The sequence below is a fragment of the Telmatherina bonti genome, assembly GCF_933228915.1.
Source record: "Telmatherina bonti genome assembly, chromosome: 23".
Taxonomy (NCBI): domain Eukaryota; kingdom Metazoa; phylum Chordata; class Actinopteri; order Atheriniformes; family Telmatherinidae; genus Telmatherina; species Telmatherina bonti.
In genome coordinates this window covers 4,963,893-4,991,614 of record NC_136632.1, presented here as the reverse complement: position 1 = coordinate 4,991,614, position 27,722 = coordinate 4,963,893, and the positions used below count along the sequence as shown (strand labels likewise).

The 27,722-nt window shown below is 42.8% G+C and overlaps 1 protein-coding gene across 1 annotated transcript; it reads right to left on the bottom strand.

Moving 5' to 3' along the window:
- Positions 1-1,266: 1,266 nt before the first annotated feature.
- On the bottom strand, positions 1,267-26,541 carry tulp3 (TUB like protein 3). Its single transcript, XM_079262819.1, has 12 exons — positions 26,516-26,541; positions 14,143-14,184; positions 11,559-11,610; positions 6,528-6,690; positions 4,937-5,320; positions 3,242-3,375; positions 2,960-3,151; positions 2,774-2,886; positions 2,376-2,493; positions 2,186-2,284; positions 1,931-2,102; positions 1,267-1,825 (listed from the first exon to the last, which is right to left on the bottom strand). Exons 1-12 carry the CDS (start codon positions 26,533-26,535, stop codon positions 1,692-1,694), a joined length of 1,623 nt encoding a protein of 540 aa, XP_079118945.1. The 5' UTR covers positions 26,536-26,541; the 3' UTR covers positions 1,267-1,691.
- Between the last annotated feature and the right edge of the window lie 1,181 nt (positions 26,542-27,722).

Here is a 27,722-nt window from a genome sequence, read left to right as displayed (position 1 = left end):
TACTTATGAGTCTAATAGAAATGGTGTTTTTTGGCCAAAGCAGGTGGAGGAGGAACGAAGGAGTCAGGACTGAGCCGTGTGAGCAGGAAGGTGAAGCGCTGCACAGCAAACAGCACATGATCTTCACCCCGCTGAGTTCCTCAGAGAGGAGCTTTCACACACGGCTGCTGTAAAAGATCTTTTTCACATTTGTTCCAAAACATCCGACAGCAACCAGACGGCAGAATGAGAACATTTAATGACGACGATCATTACTGATCAGATGTTTCTCTCTTTGATCAGATTGTTAAACTGAAGGTTTTTATTGTCAGAGAAGTAAAATATGAACAGTAAAGTTTTTTACAGCACACGGAAAAAGCTCCAGTTTTATGAATAAACTTGATCTAAAAGGTTTTTAAAATCACTGTTTAACTTTTATGAACGTAAAAAAGATGTAAATATTTTTTTCTAAATGAGAAATAAGTTTTTTTTTTCTGCTTTTAGGAACATTTTTAATAAACATTTTTATCAGTTTTTACCAAATTATGTTTAGTCATACCACTTAATTAAATTTAATCTATTTTTTTTTTTTTTTTACTTTTTCAGATTCATTTTAATTTATTTCTGAATTCATTCAATAATTAAAATTAATTTAAAATAAATGTTAAGTTTTTTGAGACATTAAAAAATATTTTTTTTATAATTTGTCCAATAATTAATTAGTTTCTTATGATACTGAATTAAGAGATTTTAAAGATCTGAAAATGTGCTAATTGATGAATATTTCTCTGGCTTTCACCAGATTTATAACAGAGGTTTACAAAGTAAATGTCAGAGCTCCGGCTCAGTGGTGAAGGCAAACATCTGAGTTCAGTGGACAATAAAGACTGTCTTCCAGTGTCCCAGGAGGGACATCATGGATCTTCTGTCCCTTTATGATCAGAAAAAAACTGCTTTTTAACATATCAAATGAATGCAAAACAGCACTACAGATTTCTTGATTTATTTCCATAAAATAAACAAATAAAATACAAACTTGGGTGTTTTAATCCATAATTCCATCCATTCTTAAAATCCCACGTCTTAAAGTGATATTAAATGATCTACACTGATTGAAGACGAGTACAAACCACTCAAAACAAGAAGACATTACATCATTTTTATATACATTATGTGTAATTCATTATCTAAAAATGTGCAACTCTGCATTTCTGTGTTCCTTTTAGTGATAATCCAACTTTCTAAAACAAAAATAAAATCACAGTCACAAGAAAAAACCCTTAAAAATTCAGCTTCCAGGAAAAAGACACAACAGCACGAACGACTGCAGTTTTTTGTGAGTAAAGATGTAAACGAGTTACAAAAACCAAACAAAGCCACACATGATGACCTTTCTGTTCGGGTGTTTGGCCTGCAGGGGGCGCCACAGGAAAGGCCATCCTGACTGCTTCACGCTTTCAGCCAAATAAAACAAACGGCAACTAGTTCAACACACATCACATTCCTGCAAATAAAGTCATAAATATGACATTAGATGTTTTTCCTTTTTAAAATTCTGCCTCAATAAGAACCAAAAGTTGGACTTTTCCCTTTAAAACGAGACTTTTGTGTGTAATTCCTCATCATCTGCGCTCGAGCAGGTAAACACGATCAGTCAGCGCCTCTGAAACTGCACGAGCAGATAAAAGGTTTGTTCAGCGGTGCAGCAGCTTCTACTCGCAGGCCAGCTTGCTGTCAAAGCTGGACAGGCCGATGGCGAAGGCCTGGAGAGCACACATGGGGTAGTTGTAGTCCAGCGTGAAGACGTCTTCAGCCACTCTGCCGAACTGCATGACGATGTAGTCGGCTGCACGGCGGGGAAACACGGCGTCAGCTCTCAGTGGGGTGAACATGACTCATGGTGGGAAAAGTAAGAAAACTAAGCAGGAAAACCGGAGAGGGAGGTACTTACGGTCGTTGTCGTGAACTATTTGGAAGTTTTTCACTGACGCTTGCGTTACACGGCCGTGGAAGTTTAACACGTAAGACTGGGTGTCGTCGTTCCACACCGGGGCCTTGTTGTGCAACTCGATCAGGTTGTCCAGGGAGTGATTCTGCCACCTGCTCAGGAGGCTTTCCTGCTCCTGCAACACACACGTCCAGGTTCAGCTTTCAGAGCCTCGGCTGCGTATTTCTACGTCTTCTGATGATTTGCTGATAAACTCACGTTTTGAGGCCTTACAGGAACTCTTTCAAAGCTCATGTTCATGCTGGGGATGATTACAGTCATCTTACGGGGTCCTTTGAACCCCAGCACGTTGGTTTCCTGCAGAAAGACACAGAGTGGGACAATCTTACAGCATGGAGCAAACAGAGGAAAACCCTGACCATGTCCATGATTTCAGGCCTTTTCTCACGTAGCAGACGGCAGCCAGCTCCTGCCGTGTGTTGCTCTCCTCCAGTAGCGTCCCAGGGTTTTTGCAGGGGTTGGTGCCGCTGTCATACACTGTGAATTTGGTGCCCATGAGGTTGGACCTGATAGAACAGCAGCAGACTGAAGCGTGACTCTCCATTCTCTTTAAATCTGCCTCCAGATGTGGTCATACAGCTGTTACTAACAGCTGTTTCTACATGTTTAAACGTGAGCAGCTTTCCTGACCTGCTGTTTAAACTGGGAGCAGATCGGACATTGTGTCCTAAAAACACACATCTTTTACCCAGCTTAAAGCTGACTCAGCGCTTTCTGCATGAAGCGGTGCTGAAGCTTGGGTGTACATGTGAGTGACAGATACGGCCTGAAAAGGAACGGCTTTACCTCAGCTTGCCTATGAAGCTCTCCCCCTCTCGGGACAGATCAGTAGCATCCACTGAAATAAGGTAGTTGGATGTTTTACTCTTCTTTCTCTTTCTCCCCGCCAGCAGAAACAGCTGAAAGCAACAGAAGCAGCGCAGCGTTTAGAACTAAAGTTTAGACTGAAACCAACCAGATCAGCCGGCTCACCTTCTTGCCGTCTTCTCGCTCCATGTGCATGAAGTAGGTGGGATAGAGGCCGCGGTCCATGCCCTTCTTGTCCCGGGTGATGCGACATTTAATGGTGACGCCTTGGGGAGCTGGACGCAGCACAAACTCCTCCAGGTTGGCGACGTCTACAAGGACGTTCTCGGCGGTGGGCGATCCAGGGACGACCGCCTCCTGAGGCGAACACAGACAATCCGCTTGTTTTTGTTCAGACTTTTAGGTTTTGTGTGTGGAGAAGAGGTGCAGGGTTGCTGAGCAGCTCACCGGGACGTCCTTGCTGCTGGCGGCCGAGGCAGGCCTGGTGGTGTCTGTCTGGGAGGACAGAGAACATGTCCGCTCTTCCTCCACGTCTTCCTCGTGCTCCCTGGCTTCATCAAAGTTCATACTCCCACACAGACCTGACGGGAGAGATGAAAGCTTCAGTCATGGGGAGAGGTTTCTGTGGTTCAGGCTGAAGCTGCTGCTGTGTGGCAGCAGCTTCACACACGGTGCTGCAGTCTTCTTATAATCACTGAACAGATTTCAGTTGTTCAACACAAGAAACAGGGAAAAAGGTTTGAGTTTGGAGCATTTTATGCTTCTAGAGGTTGATTTCTACCAAAATACGTAATTACATAACCATCTTTTCATTCTTACAGATGGTCATAGACACGAGAGGGCAGCCAGATGACGTTCCAGAGGCGTGCACTCGTGCAGAAGCAAAGTGCTGCTGGCAGGATGAACACATCTGCCTCTTCAGTAATAATTCAATTCATCAGCCAGAACGTGGCTCTGTGCTGCAGCTACAGAGCCACGAAGAAGCCAGTGATGGAAACATCTGCAACGCCGTGCAGGTGAAGTTGCAATCTTTTAACTTGTGATTTACTGGATCTGGTTTCTGCCTCCTGTCTGAAACAAGTTTATCTCCCTGGAACGGACTGAATCCTCAGAGCAAGAGAAGCCTGAGGCCTGAGCTTACTGCAGAAGTGAGGACATTACTGTCAGTGAAAACTGCAGCCCAGTTCATCCAGGAATCAGCAGAGTAGTCCTACGAATGAGAAAAGTATGAGAGGACAGACATCACGTCCGCTCCTCCTCCACATGGGACTGTGTAAAAGTAGAAGGCAGGAAACTGAGCCTGAGAGGTGTTGCACGGGTAAATATCTGGGCCAACGCTGACGTTGGATGGCTCTAGGAATGGTCAGAGTCAGGAGAATCCAGGGATAGATCCCACATTCCCATCAGAAACACCATGAGAAGGCAGGAGAGTATAAACTCTGCCTCACCCCGGCCAGGGGAAGACTTTGCTCTTCTATAAGTTATAGATTCTGTAGGAGCATCCTATGAAATAGCAAAAACAATCACAATTTAGACACTTTTCATGAGGATTTGAGCCATAAATGTCAGATTGCACTTCATTAATATAAAAAAACATCGAACTGCAACCTACTGCTACCGATTTTAAGTCCAGTTCTGGTGTCATGTGGCTTCTTTCCCTGTTTCCTGCTTATGAACGGCTTCTTAACATGGATGAGCTAAAGGTCCAGATGCTCCGTGTCAGGTCTTTGCTGTTTATTTTTTAACCTGAGCTCCTTCTTTTGTAGTTTACTGTCAAAGCTTCCTCAGACTGTTTGGGACACACACACTGTGCTGACTCACACTCATTTGCTGACTTAAGAGTGAAAACGACTCAACAACTCTGGTTCGTCACTCAAGTTGAAGCCTTTTTAAACTTAGTCAGGTACACAAACCGCTCGGGTAATTTATAAAGGTTTCCTCTGGAAACGTTCAAAGTCCTTCAGAAAACCTGTCCCTAACCTGTCTGCTTGCTCTGAGACTGAATACAGAGAAATGACGGGTGGTCGACAAAGCCGGGTCGATACCAACGGCATCTTCAGTCCAAATGGTTCAGAAGATGTTAAAACAAACATCTGCTCGTTTCTTCAGTCTGCCTGCAGTGGTCATCTCTGAAGGACTCACCTTGTTTCTGAAGCATCTCATGGATATCTGTCTTAGGTTCCAACAGGGTCTCGGTGTCTCCGTCTCTCTCTGCCTCTTCAGCAGCAGGTGGCTGGGACTGGGACTGGGACTGGGACTGGGACTGGGACTGGGACTGGGGCTGGGACTGGGGCTGGGACTGGGGCTGGGGCTGGGACTGGGACTGGGACTGGGGCTGGGACTGGGACTGGGACTGGGGCTGGGACTGGGGCTTACACTGAGGCTGGGACTGGGGCTTACACTGAGGCTGGGGCTGGCACTGAGACTTGGGAGACTGAGGTTGGGTCTGGCTCACTGACAGGATCTGGATTTTCATTCCCAGATCAGGAGTTTCTGAGCTCAGGAAAGCTGCTGGGCCATCAATACCTAGAGCAGGAGAAGTTATTAGTTACGACTTTATACGCCTATCAACCATGAGCTCCTCACGGAGAAACTGCTGCTTCACTCTCTGAAAACGTCTCACTGGTTCTCCTTTCTATGTGAGCTTCTTCAGGGCATCTTATAAACCTTTTCTAGATATTAAACACTGTTGCCTTGATAAAACTTTAATGTTCTTCACAGCTTTATTCACATCAATAAATCAAAGAGACTTTAATATTTTCCGACTCGGATACGTGCACGGCTCAGTACACAACATGTTAAGGTGGCTTTTCCTTTATTTAGCATCTCAAAATCACCTGCTGAGAACCAGATAAAGGCCGTCATCATCATCACCCTCTTGTAATAATAATAATAATAATAATATTAATAATGATAATAATATTTTTTTTTAAAAAACACAAAATAAATTTTAAAAAAAACAAACAAAACCCTAAATATTGGAATAGAAAAAAGTGCAATTAAATTCTATATACAAAAAAACATAAAATAAGATAATTATCATGACCCTGTTGTGTTATTAATGATAATAATAATAACAATAATAATAATAATAATGATAACAATAATAAATCAAACAGTAAATGTAAAAAAACTAATATTGGAATAGAAAAAAGTGCAATTAAATTCTAAATATTAAAAAATAAATAAGATATGAATTATAAACAATGAATACACAATTAACAGTAAATAAATAAAAATACATTTGAAAAAGGTACTAGAAGCAGTGTGTTGCTAGGCATTAAGGCCTGAAGTAAAGCACTACTTGACAGTGTCAGTAAAAATAATACACGTTTTATATTTTTTGTGTACTGAAAAAGTCAAGCTGAAATAATGATGCCATGGCTGTATAGATTTATATTTATGTAACATACTTAGACAGGATTTACTAAAAATACACAGGAGTGGGAAAAACCGCCTGAACTGGGTAAATGTTGTACTTTGTTGTATTTCTGGCATGAAACTGTGCAGCAGTGGCAGCAAATAGCACCATGTTGATCTCAGAATAACCCTTTTCAGTGGTTTAGTTGTTAAGCTGGTGCTGGGTGAGACTTTCTCCCCCTTTGGTCTTTCTTGTCCAACCAGAACTAAAGATGATGAAAACCTGCCCGTGGCGTACTTTATAACACGTCTGAGACTTTAATGACTTAATCATGACTTGAGTATAATGAAATAAAAGAGCCGAGTTTCCAACCGTCCATGATGACATCGCTGGCAACGCTGAGCTGGGACTCCACCAGCGGGGCCTGCTCTTCACCGCGCCGCATCCTGGATCGCCGGGGCCGAGCCTCTGTGTTGGGCTGCACCATGAGCGGCTCCTGACGTTTCCTCCGTTGCTTCTGTTCCAGCAGAGCTCTCTGAAAACACCCGGCAGCGTGGACTTTTATACAATGTGCATAAACACACGGCTTCTATAGAAAACCACTTCACACCAGTGGTACAATGAGAGATCATCGACCTACACATACTGACACTGAAAGCTAATATCAGAAATGATCAGTATCGGCTTTTACTTTTTTTTTTTTTTTTTTTTTACACCAACATGCACATATCATACATGAAACTCTTCAGTTCAGTTTGATGTTTTTGTCTGCTGGGCACATTTCACAATGAATCCTGTGGCTTCTGCATTTCTGAGATGACCTGAATGTTAAACTAGATGTCTTATTGGCCCACGACTGATGACATCATCGAACCGCATCACCACTTGCAGCGTTACAAGCCTGTAAGTGGACGCGTCCACATGTCTATAACTTGGATTTATCTCAAAGTGTCTTCAGGAATGAAATTTGCATTGTAGTGGAGGTTATACGAGGAGGAACCAAGACGTCATTGATTGATCTCTTAGTTACATGAAACGATTTTGTCTTTTTTTTTTCCCCCTTTCCTGGTATCAGAAATGAAGAGTTGGACTAAATAGGTACATTGGATATAGGAGAAGAAGTTAGGACCAGGGTAGGAATCTATCTGTGACAGCAGCATGTGATAAGATACAAGACAAACGGATAGAAAAAGACAACAGTAACTTGTCTCAACATATTTAAAGGCAAAGCTCTCGATTTCCCAGTCGATCTACGTTCCTACCCTCGCCTATGGTCATGAGCTGTGGGTCGTGACCGAAAGAAGGAGATCTCGTACACAGGTGGCTGTAATGAGTTTCCTCCGCAGGGTGGCCGGGCTCTCCCTTAGAGATAGGGTGAGGAGCTCGGTCATCCGGGAGGGGCTCAGAGTAGAGCCGCTGCTCCTCCGCATCGAGAGGAACCAGTTGAGGTGGCTCGGGCATCTGGTCAGGATGCCTCCTGGACCTCCCTGGTGAGGTGTTCCAGGCACGTCCCTCCGGGAGGAGACCCCGGGGAAGACCCAGGACACGCTGGAGGGATTATATCTCTCGGCTGGCCTGGGAACGCCTCGGGATCCCCCCCGCAGAGTTGGCAAATGTGGCTGAAGAGAGGGAAGTCTGGGCTTCCCTGCTTAGGCTGCTGCCCCCGCGACCCGACCCCGGATAAGCGGCAGAAGATGGATGGATTAATTTTAAGCACTTTTAAGGACAGGAAGATCCTATTTACTGTGATTCAATTACAATCCAATGAAATCAGTCTCATTAATTACCTCCGCCAAGGCGGTTATGTTTTTACCAGTGTTTATCTGTTTGTGTTCAAGATAACTTAAAAAGTTATGGATGGATTTTCATAAAATTTTCAGGAGTTGTTGGAAATGTGAAAAGGAAGAGCTGATTTCATTTTAGAGGTGATCCGGATCCCCCGTTTGGATCCAGGAATGTTTTAAAGGCCTTGGCGGAGGTTTGCGCTCTCCGAGTGTTTTCTCGTGTTCAAATGAATCCTTGTTCCATAATAATTTTGTTCATATGAATGAATAAAAGATTCTATTTTAACCCAGGATGAAATTAGACAACTAAAAATGTGTTGTTTTTTTTTATGACTATAAAAGATGTATCACGCTGAACCGTCAGTGTTAGCACACAAAGAAAACCCGCTGATCACCCTGACCCTTCTTCGACTCTACCTTCTAGGTGTTGAGCAAGTGGAGGCCGTAATGGAAAGTAAACTATCCCGTAATCTTTGACAGCTATTTCTAAATAAAGTTGTGGAACTGTCCACTTAAAGAAACATTACGTAACTTTCTGATTTTAAAACATCACATTTCACGCTTGTTCGATGACAGTGGCATCCATCATGTGCATTTCTAGGCTGAGAAACTGACACTATACGACTTTTACATCCTGGACGCTGCGTAACATTTCGCTTTACAGTAAAAAAAGAGAACTGGTTGTTTGAACACGCGACATGTTTGGCAAAGAAAGGTTGGAGAGAACCAGCAGGTCAGGAAGGATGCATGATGGATGCTGAATTAGCCGTTGATAGGGGGCGCATGGCGGGAACATGGCTAAAGTTCTGTAGTGGATCTTTAAACTGATGTCAAATTGTTTATTTCATCTTGGAATGAGGAATATATGGATAAAATTGCACAAAAATACATCTGGTACTTGCACTTGAACATAAAGTTACCCTGATAAACACGCCTGATACACACTGATACCTCAAACCAGGGATCCCCACCCCTGGTCCATGGGGACCGGTGTCCTGCAGGTTTTCCAAGTTTTCCTGCTGGAACACACCAGACGCAGACAGACTGCACATGTCTGCTGAATACATGTTGATTTGAATCAGGTGTGGTGCAGAGGGGACACTTGGAAAACCTGCAGGACACCGGTCCTCGAGGACCAGGATTGAGGATCCCTGCCTCAAACAAAACAGTGCAAGTCACTGAGATCCACGTCAACACAGAATAAAGTAAGAGGTCTATTGACCGACCCATACATCTATTTTCTGAACTGCTTAGTCCAATGATGGGTCGCAGAAGCTGGAACCTATGTCAGTAATCATTGGGCAATAGGCAGGGTCTATTGACCCCCCCCCAAAAAAAAAGCTTTATTCAACACATCATCAATGCCATTATTGAGTATCAAATAGAGAGGAAAAGTATCACATTAAATGTCTAAAGTAAAGAAAACAATTCCACTCTGAAGAATAACCAACGCTGTCCATCCATAAGGGTTTGGTCAGGCTGGAGAATGCACCAAAACGTGATCAGCGGTTAACTGAAGAATTCACAGAACAGGCCTGAATAAAGTTTAGTGGTTTGATGCATTGTGTTCCAGAAAATTCACTGCAGCCATGTTGCAAGCACGGACTCCCCTCCTCCGTCCGAATGTGGTCAGAGCAGCCGATGGATTATGCAAGCATGTTAATTAGTGTACCAAATGCACAACAAGTCCTGTTAAGTGATGCTGCTCAGTGAGCTGGAAGAGACCAGAAAGCAGCCAGAAAAGCTTTCATAACTCCCCAGTCATTATGCTAACGCTAAGAAACTTCCAGGACATCTTTTTAAAAAGTTTTTCCCTTCACCGTGGCAAACACTGCTGTAAAGATCATGTAAAAACCGCATTTATGTGATTTTTATTTTTTTTAACTGTCAGAAAAAAAATCTCTTACATTGACAATAATGAGAAAATAGTCCCTCTTTCGCAGTTTTTCATATAAAGCTTTCTAATCCCTGTCAGCATGAGGACAGGATGTTTTTAGCCTGAATTGTCAGATTATTAACAGATGAGGGTTAAACTTGATCGAAAAGTTGACAGGAAGAGAAATATTTATAATTTACAGGTGATAATAGAGGATTTAGCAACATACCAGTAATAGCGATGGACTTTTATTAAAATGTGATAAATAATTATTTATTATTTTATCATTATTATTTAATAAAATATAATTATTTATAACATTATTTACATTTACATATACACATTTAATTATTCAATTATTTATGGCTATTATGGACAGCTTCCTGTGGATTTAGAGACTCCAACTGGACTCTAAACCTCTTGGGATATAAATGCTTGGAAATCTTCTGTAAATCACCTGAAAGGTAAACTATCCATCATGTTTCACCCCACAGAGCTTCCCGCTACCGTTCCTGAGGAATTAAGGAGTATATGGGCTGCTGTGGTTGGCACTGCAGCCTCACAGCAAGGTCACTGGTTCAAGCCTCAGCTGGTGGGAGGTTTGAACGGTAAAATAACGGTAGAGTAAATGTAGAAGAGAACAAAAGTTTACCGTCCGGAGAGCTATTTTAGTCCAGTTGAGGCTGAGAACTTGGCATTTACACACCAGGATGTGACTTCACTGAGGCGTTCACAGTCTTTCCTGTTTTAACCGAAACACTGAAGAAGTGAAGCTTGGTTTACAGATTAGAGCTGACTTTAATTTCCACAGATCAGTTTTTTTTATGGTTACTAAAACAACATAAAAAAATTCCTTACAGGCTACAGTGAGAGAATACTGGTCATGTCCTATTGACAGAAGGACCTCATACTGTTAGCACTGAAACAAGCTCTTATTCACACATAGATAAAACTATTCATGTGTACAAGAGGAAGAAGTAAAGGGTACAAACCCGATCCATTACAGTAAAGAACAAGTCTGGCCAACATTTAACACTGATCCCATCTGTACGAAGGTTAGATGAAGACACAAACTCCTCGAATCGCCGGCGCTCTGGCTGGACACCTCTCTACGCCCCATCAATGAACTACCGGCCTCCTCGGCATTATGTGCTCCTGCAGGCCAAATACCAAGCACCACAGTGTGTTTGTGCGTATGTGCAGTCACCGTTGCTAACTGAATGAGCAGTCATTAACGCTGGAACAGGGGAGCGATAAGGGGAGAGAGTGAGGGAGGAAGGGAAAAGGCAGGGAGGTGTGCTCCGAGTGAGACACAGTCGGGGAAACTGAGGAGACGAGGAAAGACATCAGCTGTGTGTGGTTTACATGCTGCTTCATAACAGAACAGAAGATGTTTGTCCTCGTGAGTTAGGAATACATGGCTTTCCAGAGAGGACTGAAACAAGTCAGGCGCCTCACACTCCACCCCCCCACTCCCTCTGAACTCCCCCTGCTTTCCCTCTGCCTAATGTGTGAGATAGTGGAGAGCAGCTTAAAGCAAAGCTCTAAAGGTTCAGGACAAAGAGCCTGACAGCGGCTCAGGAGAGAAGCACAAACACGGAGGAAATGTGCGACAGAAGGAGGACATGTCGGTGGAAAAGGCTGGCATCAGGACGAGGAGCGACGTCAGAAACACGAGCTGGTCCAGATGCACCAAAACTCTTTCAGAGCGCAGCAAAAGTAGAAAACAGCTTCATTTCCTACCTGTTTCTCCAGCTTCTGCTGCATAAGGCTGGCACCGTCATCCTCAACGCCGCTGCAGAAGCACAACAGACAGCATCATGCAGACATGAGCACTGGTTTCAGGTTTCCACACCAGTCACACCAGTAAGGGGTTACATAGAAGTTCCATCTGGACTGGGTGACACCGTCAAAAAGTTAAATCTCACAGTTTTTCAGATCGAATCCAAACCTGATTTCAGTTCATCTTTTTCTTTTCTTCTTTAAAATGATATTTAACTCAACATAATGCTAATGTTAAACATAATGCTAATAAATACGTACATGTACATATAATCCTAGTTGCCATATATGTGGACCACGGCAAGTACATACCGTCTCCTTATTTTAGCCATGTGATTAGAAAACAAAAGAAACTATTTTATAATTATTTTCATTTTTTCCACCATCACTGTTGTTACATGCTGCCACATTAACCCTTGCTTGCATGATTCAATAAAAAGAATGCAACATTTTATTAAATCCAGTATTTTACCTCTACAGACATATGCAATCATACTTTTTTTTTTGTTTAGTCATGATATTTAGAATTTATTTAAATTATTTAGTTATTTAACGCTAAGGATTAATTAATTTAATTATTTTATTGTATTCTATACTTTAAAAAAAAAAAAATTTAATCATAATTATATTATGTTAATTTTCTATAAAATATTACTGTATCATTTTCTTTTCCTATTTATGACAAAGGCAAACTTGTGTAATAACATTATGTTCATTTATATCATATATTTATTTATTCTCCGGTGAGTGGAAACATATTGATGACTCACTAACATCCACTGAAGTGGTTTATTTACAAAAAATACCCTCCTTATTCATGGATATGTGGAAAAAAAAAGGTAGTAAATAGTGTCCAGTATACGGCCACAATGCATGAAAGGGTTAAACAGTTCATATCTGTAGAATACAAGTGAAGCCAGCGACTCTGCAGCGAGTAAAACTCAAACCCACACCATGAAAAACTGATGTGATCTGTGACAACAGGTTTAGTAGGAAGAGGGAGGAAAACAAGCATTGTTTAGCCTGAAAGAACGTTATCTGAAGGAGCGGCTCTGTGCTGCTTCGTTACAGTGAGAGGACAGCAGGACAACAGCAGACGTCCCCCCGTCAGATCTGACTCAGAGAAATCCACAAGCTCTCCTCGCCAACACGACCAGGTACAAACACAAGTCAGGGATGTCCTGTTCAGGTCGCAGACTTTCTCTGTCATCACTTCCTGTTGAGTAAATCTTTAAATACCAGGTGACTCTAGAGGGGGGGGATGATGAGTGTTACTCCCTTAAAGTTTAATCAAGCTCAAAATTATTCTTGGATTTTCACAGACATTTATTGACGGACAGTGTCTTCTACTTGACTTGGAAGATCCTTAATTGCCCCAAATATGCCGTCAGAACTAAGAAAAGAAATGCCAAACTCAAGCGAACTTAGAGCAAAACAGTGGAGTTACATACATCAAATGCAAATTCACGAGACATAGGAAAGGATAAACTTTACAGAAATATATCAAATTAAAGGCTTAATTGGCGTTACAGTTACATGAAATTTACATAATGAACCAATTAACAATGAACTTCATTAACTTTAAGGGAATAAAGATATCCGCGGCTTCTTATTAGAATAAAGGACACCTTGGCACATCCATGTAAGTTGTCTCTTGCAGACGTTGCATGTACAACGCCTCGTGTGGCTCTTAGAGCGCATACATTAACTATATCCCCTGAGCAACAATGTGGACCAGCCGAACATAAAGAAAATGGTTCCCCCTTTCTTTTATACATTTTTATCCAAATAAGCAACATACTTTTACATGGATTTACTGAAAGAAAGAAGAAATAAATAATAATAATTATTGAACATTTTCTGAACGACTACTTGGACTTGTTACAATGTTTAACCAAATGTGAAAATAATAACCTGAATTTATGACAGTTGCTTCTGACGGCAGCTACGATGAGTATGACAGATGGATTGGATCCCATTCCCATCATATCCTTCCTGCAGCTGCAGAACAGACTCTGCAGGTTAGTTTCTGAACTAAACTGCTTTGCAAGGCCTGTTGGAGTATTAAACCATCACCATCATCATCATCATCATCTGTAGCCAGACGATATCGCCACCTTCTGTCAGTTTCGTATCACCACTAATGAATCCTCCATTAAGTAGCCGTTACTGCTGGTACTGGCAAGCAGAGGGGTCCCCTGAGAGGCCATTATGGCACCTTAACAACAGGTGCTGAAGACTGAGAGGGCAGCAGGCGAGAGGAAAATGACTTGTGAGTTAAGCATATAAAAAAGTTGCTCCAGTCGGTGGGGAATAATCTACCTGAAGGCTCTGGGACAAGCTATTAGCAGGTCATTACTGTGGTACTTTATGATAACTATTAAATATTAGCATCAAAATGAATATGAATACAGTCAGACTAGATCTAAATCCACAAGATGAGATGATCATCTCAGTATTTAGTCATTTAGATAATAAAAAAAATGACTTGTGATAAATATTTCCAGTTAAGTGAGCCCTTCATGTGTTGTGTGTGTTGTTGTACCTTGATGTCGAGTTGGAGGAGAAGCTGGCCGAGCTGGAGGGTCTTCAGATGAGACAGACAACGAGAAAAACAGGACATAAGGAAAGGTAAATAATGGCAAATATGGAACTTTATAACATGTCAATGTTTACTGATTTCTTTATTCCAACCAGTTTATAAACAGGCTCGACCTTTAAATGGACAACTGTCGGATAAAAGCAACACGATCCTGTAGAGACACGCCAGCAGAAGACATCAAATCTGAACACAACTTCCTTTAGAGTTTTAAATTATTTTAAATTAAAGAGGCTGAGAAAATGTCATGTAGCATGAGAAAACACACACACACACACACACACACACACACACACACACACACAAACGTAGTTACGTGAAGCCTCATAACAGCTGTGAGTGATCAATGTTTCATTAGTCCATCACAGCTTGGGTGACAAGAGAAGGACACGTCACCGTTGTCTCTGTGTTATCCTGAGGTTACCATGGAGATTATGGCTGTGTCACCTTCACCAGCATTGATTAAAAGCCTCCAGTCATGTAACTGGAGGCCTTTGCCATGATGCTGCAAAGATCCCCTGGCAGAGTGACGGATGAAGATCACGTGTGCACAATACTGTGTCCACTTGCAAATGTTGGCTGAAATGTGATATTATGAATAATCTGACCATCATTTCTGAGCAGCACTTGAAGCCACAATGCAGGATGGTACACATGCTATTTGCAGACAAGCACACAAGTACCTCTGCAAAGATGCTGCAACAAACCCACCAAGCTGCTGCCCCTCCATCCATCTTTTTACATCAGCTACAAAACAAGCCTGTGGGATGAAAAGGATCACACACTTCACATGAAATACACTCGTCTTTCCTGAAAAGCCTTTCCTTTAAACACTCTATATTTAAAAAGATAACGCCGTGACTATCAAATGACTCAAAGCTTTAACTTAAAAGGAAAACTAATGAGTCAACTTATCAATTTTTATGAAATCTTTTAATATTTTCGGAGTAAACTTCCAAATATTCCTGAACTGCTGACAGGTCAGAGCAGCAACCACATGCTCATCAGGTTTAATCAGGCCACCACTAATTTCCTGAATAAATTCCAGTCTATTTTATCAATTCATCCACAGATATTTATGTACAACAATGACTACTTTTATAAAAGCACTCACTCAGCCTGTTTTTATGACTATAAAAATCAGAAATGTGGGAGTAGATTACTGTAACAATACAATGAGTCTACATGCTTCTAAAACAAGATATCTGAAATATTGTTGTTTGCTTTGCAAGTCCATTAGAGGATTTATTCTGGAGAACTAATGCAAAATGTGATGTCATTTCCTGTTTGGGTGTATGTTTAACATGGCAGGAGCTACATTAGCATTACCTGCAAATGTGAGTTGATAAGGTGCTAACTAGTTGACCAGGGAATTTAACCCAGTGGTGAATAAATATATCTTAAAAATTCAGCATTTTCTCAGAAAGAAGCCGAGATAATGCTAAATCCTTTATCCTGCTAACCTATGAAGTTTCCGACACTTTCCAGCTTTATATTTAGAATATTTATCATCAGCTGTCCAGAAACAAAGTCATGATGACGACAAAGCAACCTGTCAGTTATCACTGAACATCAGTAAGTCAGGCAAGTCGGGTCACCGTTGTCACTAGAATAAAAAAATATATATAAATATATTTTTTAAAGTTTTATGAATCAATATTAGATTCAATAATTCTGAACTGATTCCATATCAAGTGATTTTTTTAAACCCAGCTTTGACATTAAACAGCATAAAAGCCAGCATATAGCCTGCATCTAATACAATCATTCTCCTAACCGCTTAGTCCAATGAAGGGTCGCGGGGAAGCTGGAGCCTGTCCCAGCTGGCTTTGGGTGAAAGGCAGGGTACACCCTGGACAGCTCATCAGTCCATCACAGGGCCTGTATCTAATATGACAATTAAATTAATTAATTAAACTAATAGCACCTTTACAAATATCGACGTTACTTCTGCACTTTATCACCTCTATACCACGTGCAACTCAACGCTGATGGTCCTGATGGCTTCTCTATTAAACCCGGTAAAGCTGCGTCCACACAGTGACTTTGTCTTTATGAAGACTCATCAGTCTACTTTGAACTTTTCTGAATCATTTTAATAAACTCTTTTTTTCCCCTTCGTTTGTCTACACAGTAATTTATCTTTCAGCTCAATCCAAATAATGAAGTCTTAATGAAGTTAATATGTTGCCTATGATTAGTAAATTAATCCAAAGAAAGATCAATTACTCCATAAATTCCATAGGGCACCTGGATGAGGACAATTACACAAAAATACAACATTTTTAGATGTTTTACAGCTGTCAGCTTGACTCATGTGGATCTTATCATAACTCTAACTATACATAACACTCCCTGCTGCATAACTTTTTCTCTCTAATGAAACCAAACTCTCAACAGACTCTTTCCTGTATGAAAAATGACAAGTCGAAACCACACTGAGGTCATCATTTGGCGCTGTGGTGTTAAGTAAATAAATAATAACCCTCTCTCTTGTCTAGCTTCCTGAAATGATGTTTTAACTCTCTCCACTCCACAAAAAAGGATGTGATTTTTTTTTTTTAATCATGCTTTCATAAGCATTTATGAACATTTTAGGAAAGAAATTAACTTAGAATGCACATTTTTGTTTTGTCCCAGCTGTGCAACTAGTCTAAACATCCAAAAACGATAAACATAAGTCACGGCGATAGAAATGACAAAGCTGCACAGTGACAGGCTGAATGCTAAGACAATGTATTTACAGGAAAAATCCCTTTAGCTATGTCAGCAAAGGGTTGAAAAAGCATGTGTAAGAACATCTTTAGTGACGTGGGTGTTCCAGTTGAGCAGCTGACAACACACACACACACATACACACACACACAAAGAAAAGAAAAAAAACACTCTGGTTACAGCAAACACAGTCACAGCCTGATGTTCTGAATAAGTAACAACATGGTGGCAGAAACATGAGCAAGAGGCACAGTTTGACTGCAGGTCAGTCATCCTGCCATGACTGGAAGAACGGTAATGCTGATCCCAGTTCTGCCAACAGACACCGTTATCTGTGTTCTTTACAAAGATAAATAAAATGGATTGATTATAATCATGCTTTAACTGAAGCCTATTCTGAAGTGTCTGCATGTAGATAAAATGGCACAAAATAACACTTTAAACAAACGAACAAACAAACAAAAGAAAAGATTTTAGAAAAGAAAGATTTTAGCAGAACATGTGTGTGTGTCTGTATGTGCAGCTACCTGTATGACCAGCGACTGTAGACAGGCTGAGATGCCTCAGACTTTACACTGTCCATGGGTGCAGAATGCAGGAATGCTACTCCCCGTACGTCCTACGGCATCACAAAAACCTTCATGTACTTGTGGTCAAAGTTTCCATGCAGCCCGACGGAAAGAGCAGAAGATCTCTGCGAAATGCCACTGCGATAGAGTAGCTATGCAGCTGTCCCACCCATGGGAGTAACAGCTACTCTGCGCTGAGGTAGGCTGAGGTTGTGAGGCTTGTGCAGTTGCCATGACTTCACACTTGAAGCAACGTACGAGGAAACAGGTATGAAAGTGACGGTGCTGAATGCCGAGGGAGAAGGGGAAATGTCCTATGAAGGTCAACCAATTTCAGAGAGCAACAATCCCCTTGTGAACGTAGACTGGTCATGAAATTGTTCTTTTCTGTGGCTTAAATTTGTTCTCTAAAATATCAGAGTTGCTTTAAAAAAGTCAAATGAATCATTGATAATGTAAAAATAGAAAATAGCTCATCTAATGAAATTCCTCAGTGTGATGTTCTGGAGACTCATCAGATTGGTTGTTGGGGCGTGTTTTCACCTGAATCTGAATTATCTGTGTGTTACATATATTGTATGTTATTTCAGCCTTGAAGGAATGGAAAACACACACACACACACACACACACACTTATGTAATATACAGACAATATAATACAAAGCAGAAAAGAGTTTTAGACTGATAAATAAAGCAGGATATAAATGTCAGAAGAATGAAGTACTGTTAAAATATGAGGTGTAAAATTTCCAGATTTAAATCCATTTAAAGGAACATAAATAATATTCAGAGCAAGAAATAATTTACTTCCAAACAGGACAAATAAATAAATAGTGGTACGTGTGAATTTGAAGAGCAGCAGTTGAAGGTAGTGAGAGGCTTTAAAGCCAGAAATATTGTTTGTTTGTTTGATCGCAGCTGATGGGTTTTAGTAATGTTACAGGGACATATAAATGTACACTTCTACCTGCTCCCTGTCAGACATGCAACCACATGTAAACATGTAAATATTGGAACATGTTTGGAACTATTTATAAATGTTCTGTTACATGATGACATCGGGGTGAAGCCACCCTGACCACCTCTACAACATGACTGGACACGGCAGGGGACTGACAGGTGACCTGAAGACAAAAACAAAGTCTTTTCAGACCTCCATAGATCACCAGTATCGCTCCACCAGTTTAAAGTCAATTTTACAAAAAAAAACTTTTAAATACTGCCATTTCTACTAATGTTACTGATGTTAGCATGAAGCGATCTAGCTGTGCTAATGTTTTAAGCCCCTTAAAGCCCAACCTTAGAACCACTGGGCAGAAAAGTCCATTTTTCTATTTGATGTCTTTATTAGGCTCTTCAACAAAATCTGAAAAAAGTTTAATAATTTTTTGGTATTTTCACCATTTATTACCATATGATCTGTCAAAATGACTGTAGTGTAAGCTTCTGCTTCCTGGTGTCCACCAGGGGGCAGGAGACCAGTAGGGCTGGACGATAAGTTTTCATCCCGATTCGATTTAAATTGTGATTCTCACGATTCAAAGTGATGCGAAATGTCTCAGAAACTGTATGTAATAAATATGATACGTTTGGCTTTATCGGGTCAGCCCGAAAGGGTTACATGGGCCCCACCTCCCGTGGGCTCACCATCTGCGGGAGGAGCCGTAGGGGTCGGGTGCAGTGTGAGCTGGGCGGCAGCAAGGGGCGGGGACCCTGGCGGTCCGATCCCCGGCTGCAGAAGCTGGCTCTAGGGACGTGGAACGTCACCTCTCTGGTGGGGAAGGAGCCTGAGCTTGTGCGCGAGGTTGAGCGGTTCCGGCTAGATATAGTTGGACTCACCTCGACGCATGGCTTGGGCTCTGGAACCAGTACCCTCGAGAGGGGCTGGACTTTCTTCCACTCTGGAGTTGCTCATGGTGGGAGGCGCCGAGCAGGTGTGGGCATTCTCATCAGCCCCCAGCTTGGTGCCTGCACGTTGGGGTTTACCCCGGTGGATGAAAGGGTAGTTTCCCTCCGCCTCCGGGTGGGGGGACGGGTCCTGACTGTTGTCTGTGCTTATGCACCGAACAGCAGTTCAGAGTACCCACCCTTTCTGGAGTCCTTGGAGGGAGTGCTGGAGGGTGCTCCTTCTGGGGACTCCATTGTTCTGCTGGAGGACTTCAATGCTCACGTGGGCAATGACAGTGAGACCTGGAGGGGAGTGATTGGGAGGCATGGTCCCCCTCCTCTGAACCCAAATGGTGTTTTGTTATTGGACTTCTGTGCTCGTCATGGATTGTCCATAACAAACACCATGTTCCAACATAAGAGTGTCCATATGTACACCTGGCATCAGGATTCCCTGGGCCGCAGTTCGATGATCGATTTTGTAGTCATATCGTCGGACCTGCGGCCACATGCCTTGGACACTCGGGTGAAGAGGGGGACGGAGCTGTCAACTGATCACCACCTGGTGGTGAGTTGGCTCAGGTGGTGGGGGAGGAGGCCGGTCAGATCTGGCAGGCCCAAACGTGTTGTGAGGGTCTGCTGGGAACACCTGGCTGAGTCCCCCGTCAGAGCGAGCTTCAACTCCCACCTTCAGCAGAGCTTCAACCATGTCCCGAGTGAGGCGGGGGACATTGAGTCCGAATGGGCTGTGTTCCGTGCCTCTATTGCTGAGGCGGCCGGCCGGAGCTGTGGCTGTAAGGTCGTTGGTGCCTGTCGTGGCGGTAATCCCAGGACTCGTTGGTGGACACCAACAGTGAGGGATGCCGTCAAGCTGAAGAAGGAGTCCTATCGGGCCTTCTTGGCCTGTGGGACTACGGAGGCAGCTGATGGGTACCGGCGGGCTAAGCGGCATGCGGCTTCGGCTGTTGCCGAGGCAAAAACTCGGGCATGGGAGGAGTTCGGCGAGGCCATGGAGAAAGACTTCCGGATGGCTTCGAGGAGATTCTGGTCCACCATCCGGCGGCTCAGGAGGGGGAAGCAGTGCTCCATCAATACTGTGTACAGTGGAGATGGGGAGCTGCTGACCTCAACTCGGGACGTAGTGGGTCGGTGGAAGGAATACTTCGAAGACCTCCTCAATCCTACCAACACGTCTTCCGATGAGGAAGCAGAGCTGGTGGACTCAGGGGTGGACTCTCCTATCTCTGGGGCTGAAGTCGCTGAGGTGGTCAAAAAGCTCCTTGGCGGCAAGGCCCCGGGGGTGGATGAGATCCGCCCGGAGTTCCTTAAGGCTCTGGATGCTGTGGGGCTGTCCTGGCTGACACGCCTCTGCAGCATTGCGTGGACATCAGGGGCAGTACCGCTGGATTGGCAGACTGGGGTGGTGGTCCCCCTTTTTAAGAAGGGGGACCGGAGGGTGTGTTCCAATTACAGGGGAATCACACTCCTCAGCCTCCCTGGTAAGGTCTATTCAGGGGTCCTGGAGAGGAGGGTCTGCCGGATAGTTGAATCCCGGATTGAGGAGGAGCAGTGTGGTTTTCGTCCTGGTCGCGGAACAGTGGACCAGCTCTATACCCTCTTTGGGGTCCTGGAGGGGGCATGGGAGTTTGCCCAACCAGTCTACATGTGCTTTGTGGACCTGGAGAAGGCATTCGACCGTGTCCCCCGGGGGCTCCTGTGGGGGGTACTCCGGGAGTATGGGGTACCGGACCCCCTTGTAAGGGCTGTCCGGTCCCTGTACGACAGGTGTCAGAGCTTGGTCCGCATTGCCAGTAGTAAGTCGGATTCGTTTCCGGTGAGGGTTGGACTCCGCCAAGGCTGCCCTTTATCACCGATTCTGTTCATAACTTATATGGACAGAATTTCTAGGCGCAGCCGAGGTGTTGAGGGGATCCGACTTGGTGGCCTCAGGATTGGGTCCCTGCTTTTTGCGGATGACGTGGTCCTGTTGGCTTCATCTGGTCGTGATCTCCAGCTCTCGCTTGAGCGATTCGCGGCCGAGTGTGAAGCGGCTGGGATGAGAATCAGCACCTCCAAATCTGAGACCATGGTCCTAAGCCGGAATAGGGTGGATTGCCCTCTCCGGGTCGGGAGTGAGGTCCTGCCTCAAGTGGAGGAGTTTAAATATCTCGGGGTCTTGTTCACGAGTGAGGGAAGGATGGAGCGTGAGATCGACAGACGGATCGGTGCGGAGTCTGCAGTAATGCGGACTCTGCGCCAGTCTGTCGTGGTGAAGAAGGAGCTGAGCCAGAAGGCGAAGCTCTCGATTTACCAGTCGATCTACGTTCCTACCCTCACCTATGGTCATGAGCTGTGGGTCGTGACTGAAAGAACGAGATCTCGTATACAGGCAGCTGAAATGGGTTTCCTCCGCAGGGTGGCCGGGCTCACCCTTAGAGATAGGGTGAGGAGCTCGGTCATCCGGGAGGGGCTCAGAGTAGAGCCGCTGCTCCTCTGCATCGAGAGGAACCAGTTGAGGTGGCTCGGGCATCTGGTCAGGATGCCTCCTGGACCTCCCTGGTGAGGTGTTCCAGGCACGTCCCTCTGGAAGGAGACCCCGGGGAAGACCCAGGACACGCTGGAGGGATTATATCTCTCGGCTAGCCTGGGAACGCCTCGGGATCCCCCCCGCAGAGTTGGCAAATGTGGCTGGGGAGAGGGAAGTCTGGGCTTCCCTGCTTAGGCTGCTGCCCCCGCGACCCGACTCCGGATAAGCGGCAGAAGATGGATGGATGGATGGATGGATGGGTTAAAAGGGAAGGAGACGTGTCAGGCGGAGACAGACCCAGGTCTCAGTCAACAGCTCGGTTTCCAACATGAAGCGATCCACACAACGATCAAGTCTACCACCCTCCCCAGACAGTAAAACCAAGACTTACCCCCAGCTACATGCCATATGAAGCTCCACATACTGCACCCCAAACAACCAAGTTGCACTTCCCACAAACGTTTTAGAAACTGCTGCAAATATTTCCACTTAGTGATGCGGAGAGGCATTTTATCACTCATGTCTCTGTAAAGCAGGGGCCACCAGCTCAGGTCTTTGAGGACTACCATCCTACAGGTTTCACTGTTTTGCTGCTACAACACACCTGATTCAAATGAGGCAGTTCCACACCAACTTATTCTCAAATTCTTCACACGTCTGTTAATGAGCCATCAATCTGAGTTGGGGACCCAATGCAACCATAATTATTGCAGTAATGTATCCAAGTGTGTGTTAAAGGAACGCAATAATTTCCTTTTTTAACAGAAGACATGTCTGATAAAGTTTTCCCCACCTCCCACCCTCCCCCACATATAAAAGTCTAGCTGTGACACTGGATAGAATAAGGGAAATGAGCACTTCCCAACTACCTTCCAGTAACTTTCTGCCATTAGTTGCAGCTCATTTCCTTTGACTCAGAAGAGCAGACGACACATCAAACCACAGAAGCACATCCAGTCTACAATCTCTGTTGTAAGCAACACAGGGAATCTTTTTTGTCTTTAAATAGTCAAAATCTCCCTCTTAAATATTAAAAACCAGCTAATATTACTAAAATGTCACAAAATACAGAACAGCACATGCTGTTTTAAAAAGGTCAATAAAAATCCATCAAACCTATAGATTTTTCTAGGTAAAAAAACGAAGACACGGTTAATCTAGTTGCTAGGATACAAGAGGCTTTTTCTGTGGCTATTTACCAGAGTTACAGAGGAAAAATGCTAAAGAAAACGAGGAACGTGTTGTACATGTTTGTCCAGAGAGACAGCTGTAAAATGGCGTACAAGTGAGTGGATGAATAGCAGGGGAATCGGTCACCAGTGGGAGTAATTACTGAGCTCAAAAACAAATGATGGAAATAAACTGTAAGAGCTGCTATAATAATACTGTTTCCCAAAGGGACCCGAAGCAACACACTCCCGTTACTGCTCTCATACGGTGTCACTTTGCTTTGTTTAGACAACAGTGAAGAAATGTAAGCTTTCTGAGAGGACTGCCTGATTCATCATGGATGCTCAGCAACATCGTAGCACTCAACAAGGGCTAAGTGTGATAAGAAATACCAGAAATGGTTCTCAAAACTCCTAAACATGACTTTCCACGAAAAACCAGTCGACCACAAGCTGTGCTTCCAGTTGGTGAAATAAACCACTGTCTAATAGGCAGCCTGCAAAAACACCATGTCTAAAGATTTGTTTATTTCACTGTCATATGGACCCAATAAGCAGGAGGTTCAGCAAAACACTACAACAGACCCCTGGGATGGCTATCTTCACATGCCAAGCAGATGAGGCTTGCAGGCTAAAACAAATGCTCTTTACATTTATTCATACATCCTATTTCATCACAGTGTTTCAATAACAGTACTGGACTAACCCTCAGTGAAAGAAAACGCCACACATGTCGATCAGCTTCTCGTTCTCACTGTAAGCAGGATATGCAACATAATACTGGAAAAGCTGTTATGAAAACTGTTGTTGCTTAAATGTGTGGTCTTGACACACACACACACACACACGCTGGGATCTGAAGCTGCCAAAAGCTGCCAAGTGACTCACTGGTCGCCAGTTATCAGGACAAGCAGTAGATGTTCAAGATTTGAGGTTTAACGCTGATGGTAAAAAGTGCTTTATTAATTTAAAAAAGGAACAAATAACAAAGTTATGCCATTTATTCTGATAATGCGTCTAAGTGAGAGAGCCTACAGAGCTGGTGTGCTGATCAGAAATATGTCTGCTGCCATTGTTCACAACACCAAACTGACACAATATCAAGAATGTTCCCAAAACTGCAAACATCTGGAGGGAAACAGAAACAATCATCACTGTGCCAAGTCATTTTCTGTCTTAGGAGTCAAAAACCAAAACAGACATCAGTAGAAATATAGAAATTTAAGATAATTTAGCAATATACACCTGGATAAAGTAGCCAAATCAGACTAAGGACATTTAAAACTTGAATGAAAATGGCTCTAACTTCTCTGATAGTGATCTATTCTTTACTACATTTAAATGTACAGTTTTGTATTTAATCTATGGTCAATGCCAACTTTATTAACAACACCTGTTCAATTTCTTATCACAAATATCTAATCAGCACAACACATGGCAGCAACTTAATGCATGTAGACATGATCACACACAACCATCTCTAAGGTTTACAGAGAATGGTCTCGTTGGAGACAGACTCGTTGGAGGTGACAGAAGAGCAATCAATAGCTCCAAACCAACGACAACAGAACATCATCTCTAAACACACAACCCGTCCAGCCTGAAACCGGGTTCCCTCCTGTCAGCAAGAACAGGAAACTGAGGCTACAATTCACACAGACTCACCAGAACTGGACAATAGAAGATGGAGAAACGTTCCTGGTCTGATGAGTCTCCAGTTCAGCTCCACATTCACATGGTAGGATCAGAATCTGCTGGAAACATCATGACAACATGGATCCATCCTGCCGTCAGGATCAACGGGGTCTCCTTTCCATGACCATGTCCATCCCTTTCTGAGCACAGTGTAGCATCTTCTGATGGAAACTTCCAGCAGGATGATGCACCATGTCACAAAGCTCACTTCATCTCCACCATGACGATGAGTTCACTGTCCTCCAATGGCCTCCACAGTCACCAGATCTACATCCAGCAGAGCAGCTTTGGGATGAGGTGGAACGGGAGATTCTCCTCGTGATATGCAGCAACTGTTTCATGTTTCATGTCAATCTGAAGTAAAATCTCTGAGAAATGTTTCCAACACCTTGTTGAATCTATGACAACAAAACTAGAAAATCAAAGAAGTTGTGAAAAAAAAGGGGGATCTAACCCGGTACTAGCAATGTGGTCCTGATAACCATGCCGCCGAGTGTACACTGTAAGGTTAAAAAAAGATTTACCACTGGATGTCCGTACCTTACAGTAAGGTGACGGATCTTTTTCACAAATGGATTCAAATCAAATAATCGGACTGGCAGTGAAACAGGAAAGGGTGGTGGCTACTTCGATCTTTATCTGCATGAAAAAATTAAAGCTCACTGCTCCAATATTGGATTTGTGTACAAAAGCTTCCACCGTGCACAGCAAATACCAGTATCTGTTCAGCACATTTTACAATTACAGGGTTAAAAGTAAATACAAACAAACAAACAAAAAAAAAAAAACTAGGTTATGCTGAGATTAACTGAAAAAGACCCATGTCTTGCATTTACAGACTTTCTAGCATAGTTTATAATTTATTTGACAGTTTTCCCCCATGGGTATGCCACGATGAACACCAGATTTCATGATGTTTTCTCTCTCACACACACAAAAAGAACAGAAAAGAGGAAAATGAGGGCACGCTCAGACATGTCACCCACAGATTTTTCTTCCTTGGTCTCTTTTCATATTCAGATGTAAGCTGGTGAGATCTTTCTGGAAGCTGTTTCTGCTTGTATAAATGATCCAGATCGGCGTGGACATTGTAAATATTACATACAAATCTGCATTACGCTTTTAAATATTGTGTTTTTCTTTTCATACACCATAACAAAAACAATATTCACATTACGAAGGAGATAAGTTCAGGCTAAAGAAAATGGATGCTTTTGCTAAGAGAAAAAAGTACTTTAGAGAAGATTTAGGTAAAAATGTCAAGTATGCATGGATGATCGCTAATGTCTAACATATGATGAGCTTACTCGTAACTTATTAACCCATCCTAACAGACTAACATGACGGATACTCACTTCTATCAAATCTCAAGATTAATATAAAACCATCGCTTCACATTGTTGTTTCTATTTTCTCTTTTCTACCATTTTGCTCCTCTGTGATGTCTGGAGCGATTTTCTGTTGCTATATTTCACAGATTGGTAAGACTGTCATTCCGTGAGTAAAATACCTATAAAATTAAACCAAACTCTGGCATTAATTAGCCATAACTTGACTTTAAATGTCAGCTGTAATTTGTTACAGCTACCTTGTTAGCGTTAGAAGCTAACGCTAGCTGCCTCTAATGGAAGCAGCGCTGCTTTAATAAAAGTTGTTAAGTTTTCCCAAACTAAATAATAACTGCACGACTCCGTTTCCCTCACAACAGTCGGCAAAATCTGAGACATCTCAAGCGAGAAATGTTAATTTTTCCTCACCTTATGCTGTAATAACTCATGTTGATCCACGGTTGCTAAGGAAAAAAACCTCATGAGACGCAGAGCTCTTCTTGTGGACGCTGTCGCGTAGAAATTTGTTACTCTGCCCTTAGTTACGAGCGGACCAAGAACGGGGATTGCTATTGGTCAGCCGTGTTTTTAAGTGAAATGTGATTGGCTAATGTTTGATAGAGAGGAATGGGTGTAGGCGATGATTGATTTTTTTCATTCCACCATTAAATGCGATGCATATTTAATTCAGAGACGTCACGAGCAGGAATAAACTATTTTAACCTTAAACGGGTGTTTATGGACTAAAGTGACTAGTAATGAATACATTTGTGTATATCAAATTATTGCAAAACTTCATTCCTAAAATAATTTGCACGGATTTTACAGTGGAATATGTTGTCAGTCAGTATCGCCAGGGGCGCCACCAGGACGTTGTGGGTCCTATGAAAGACAATGGCATAGACCCCATAGATCGCAAGTTTTATATTTTTGTTTTTGTTTCAAGCTGATAAAAGAATAGCTTTTCATGGGAATAATAAAGATCTAGGGCTGTGTTTAACGCTCTATGGGGCAAGTGACTATTTTTGATCACTTTTTCTTTCATATTCAGCATTAAACTATTTTTTTTTGTTGTTGATGTAACAACAGAATGGGGGTCTTGGTTCATACCAGGACAATTTTAGCTTAAAATTTTTTATTTGAAGGTATTTCATTCAGCGCCCTATAAAGAGCTAAATCACAGTGCATACATCTAACTGTAATTTTTAATATAAATGGTATATCAGTTTATATTTCTGCAATATGTTATTACAACCTTTGTAAAATTTATTATTTTTATTGATTTTCTTATATAATTTGTGCATCTTTTGGGGCCCCTATCAAGTCGTGGGGCCCTTAGAGTCTTCCTAACTCCCCCCCCCCCCCCCCCCCCCCCCCCTCCACCATATGGTGCCTCTGAGTATAGCTATCCCATCTGAGAGCCCATGTTATGTTGGGAATAAAGAACCAATGACCAGGTTTTTTCTTTTTCGTCATACCTTTATTCCCCATCTCTCCTGCAACATAGTTGAATAACAAGATGCTTCAGGTACACAGCATACCCATCAAAACGAAGCAACCCATCAACCTAGCTTTTCCGATACCAGTGACTCAAACGTTTACTGGGTTTGATTTTTGAGTTTGTAATACAAAATTA

What these genes read in the sequence shown, in the direction of transcription:
- tulp3 (XM_079262819.1), bottom strand. Translation starts at nt 26,535, where the DNA reads ATGAGTTATTACAGCATAAG. An exon ending in ATGAGTTATTACAGCATAAG is followed by an intron (nt 14,185 to 26,515) that starts GTGAGGAAAAAT and finishes TCTCATCTGAAG; the next exon opens with ACCCTCCAGCTCGGCCAGCT. An exon ending in TTCCTGTAAGGCCTCAAAAC is followed by an intron (nt 2,103 to 2,185) that starts GTGAGTTTATCA and finishes TGTGTGTTGCAG; the next exon opens with GAGCAGGAAAGCCTCCTGAG.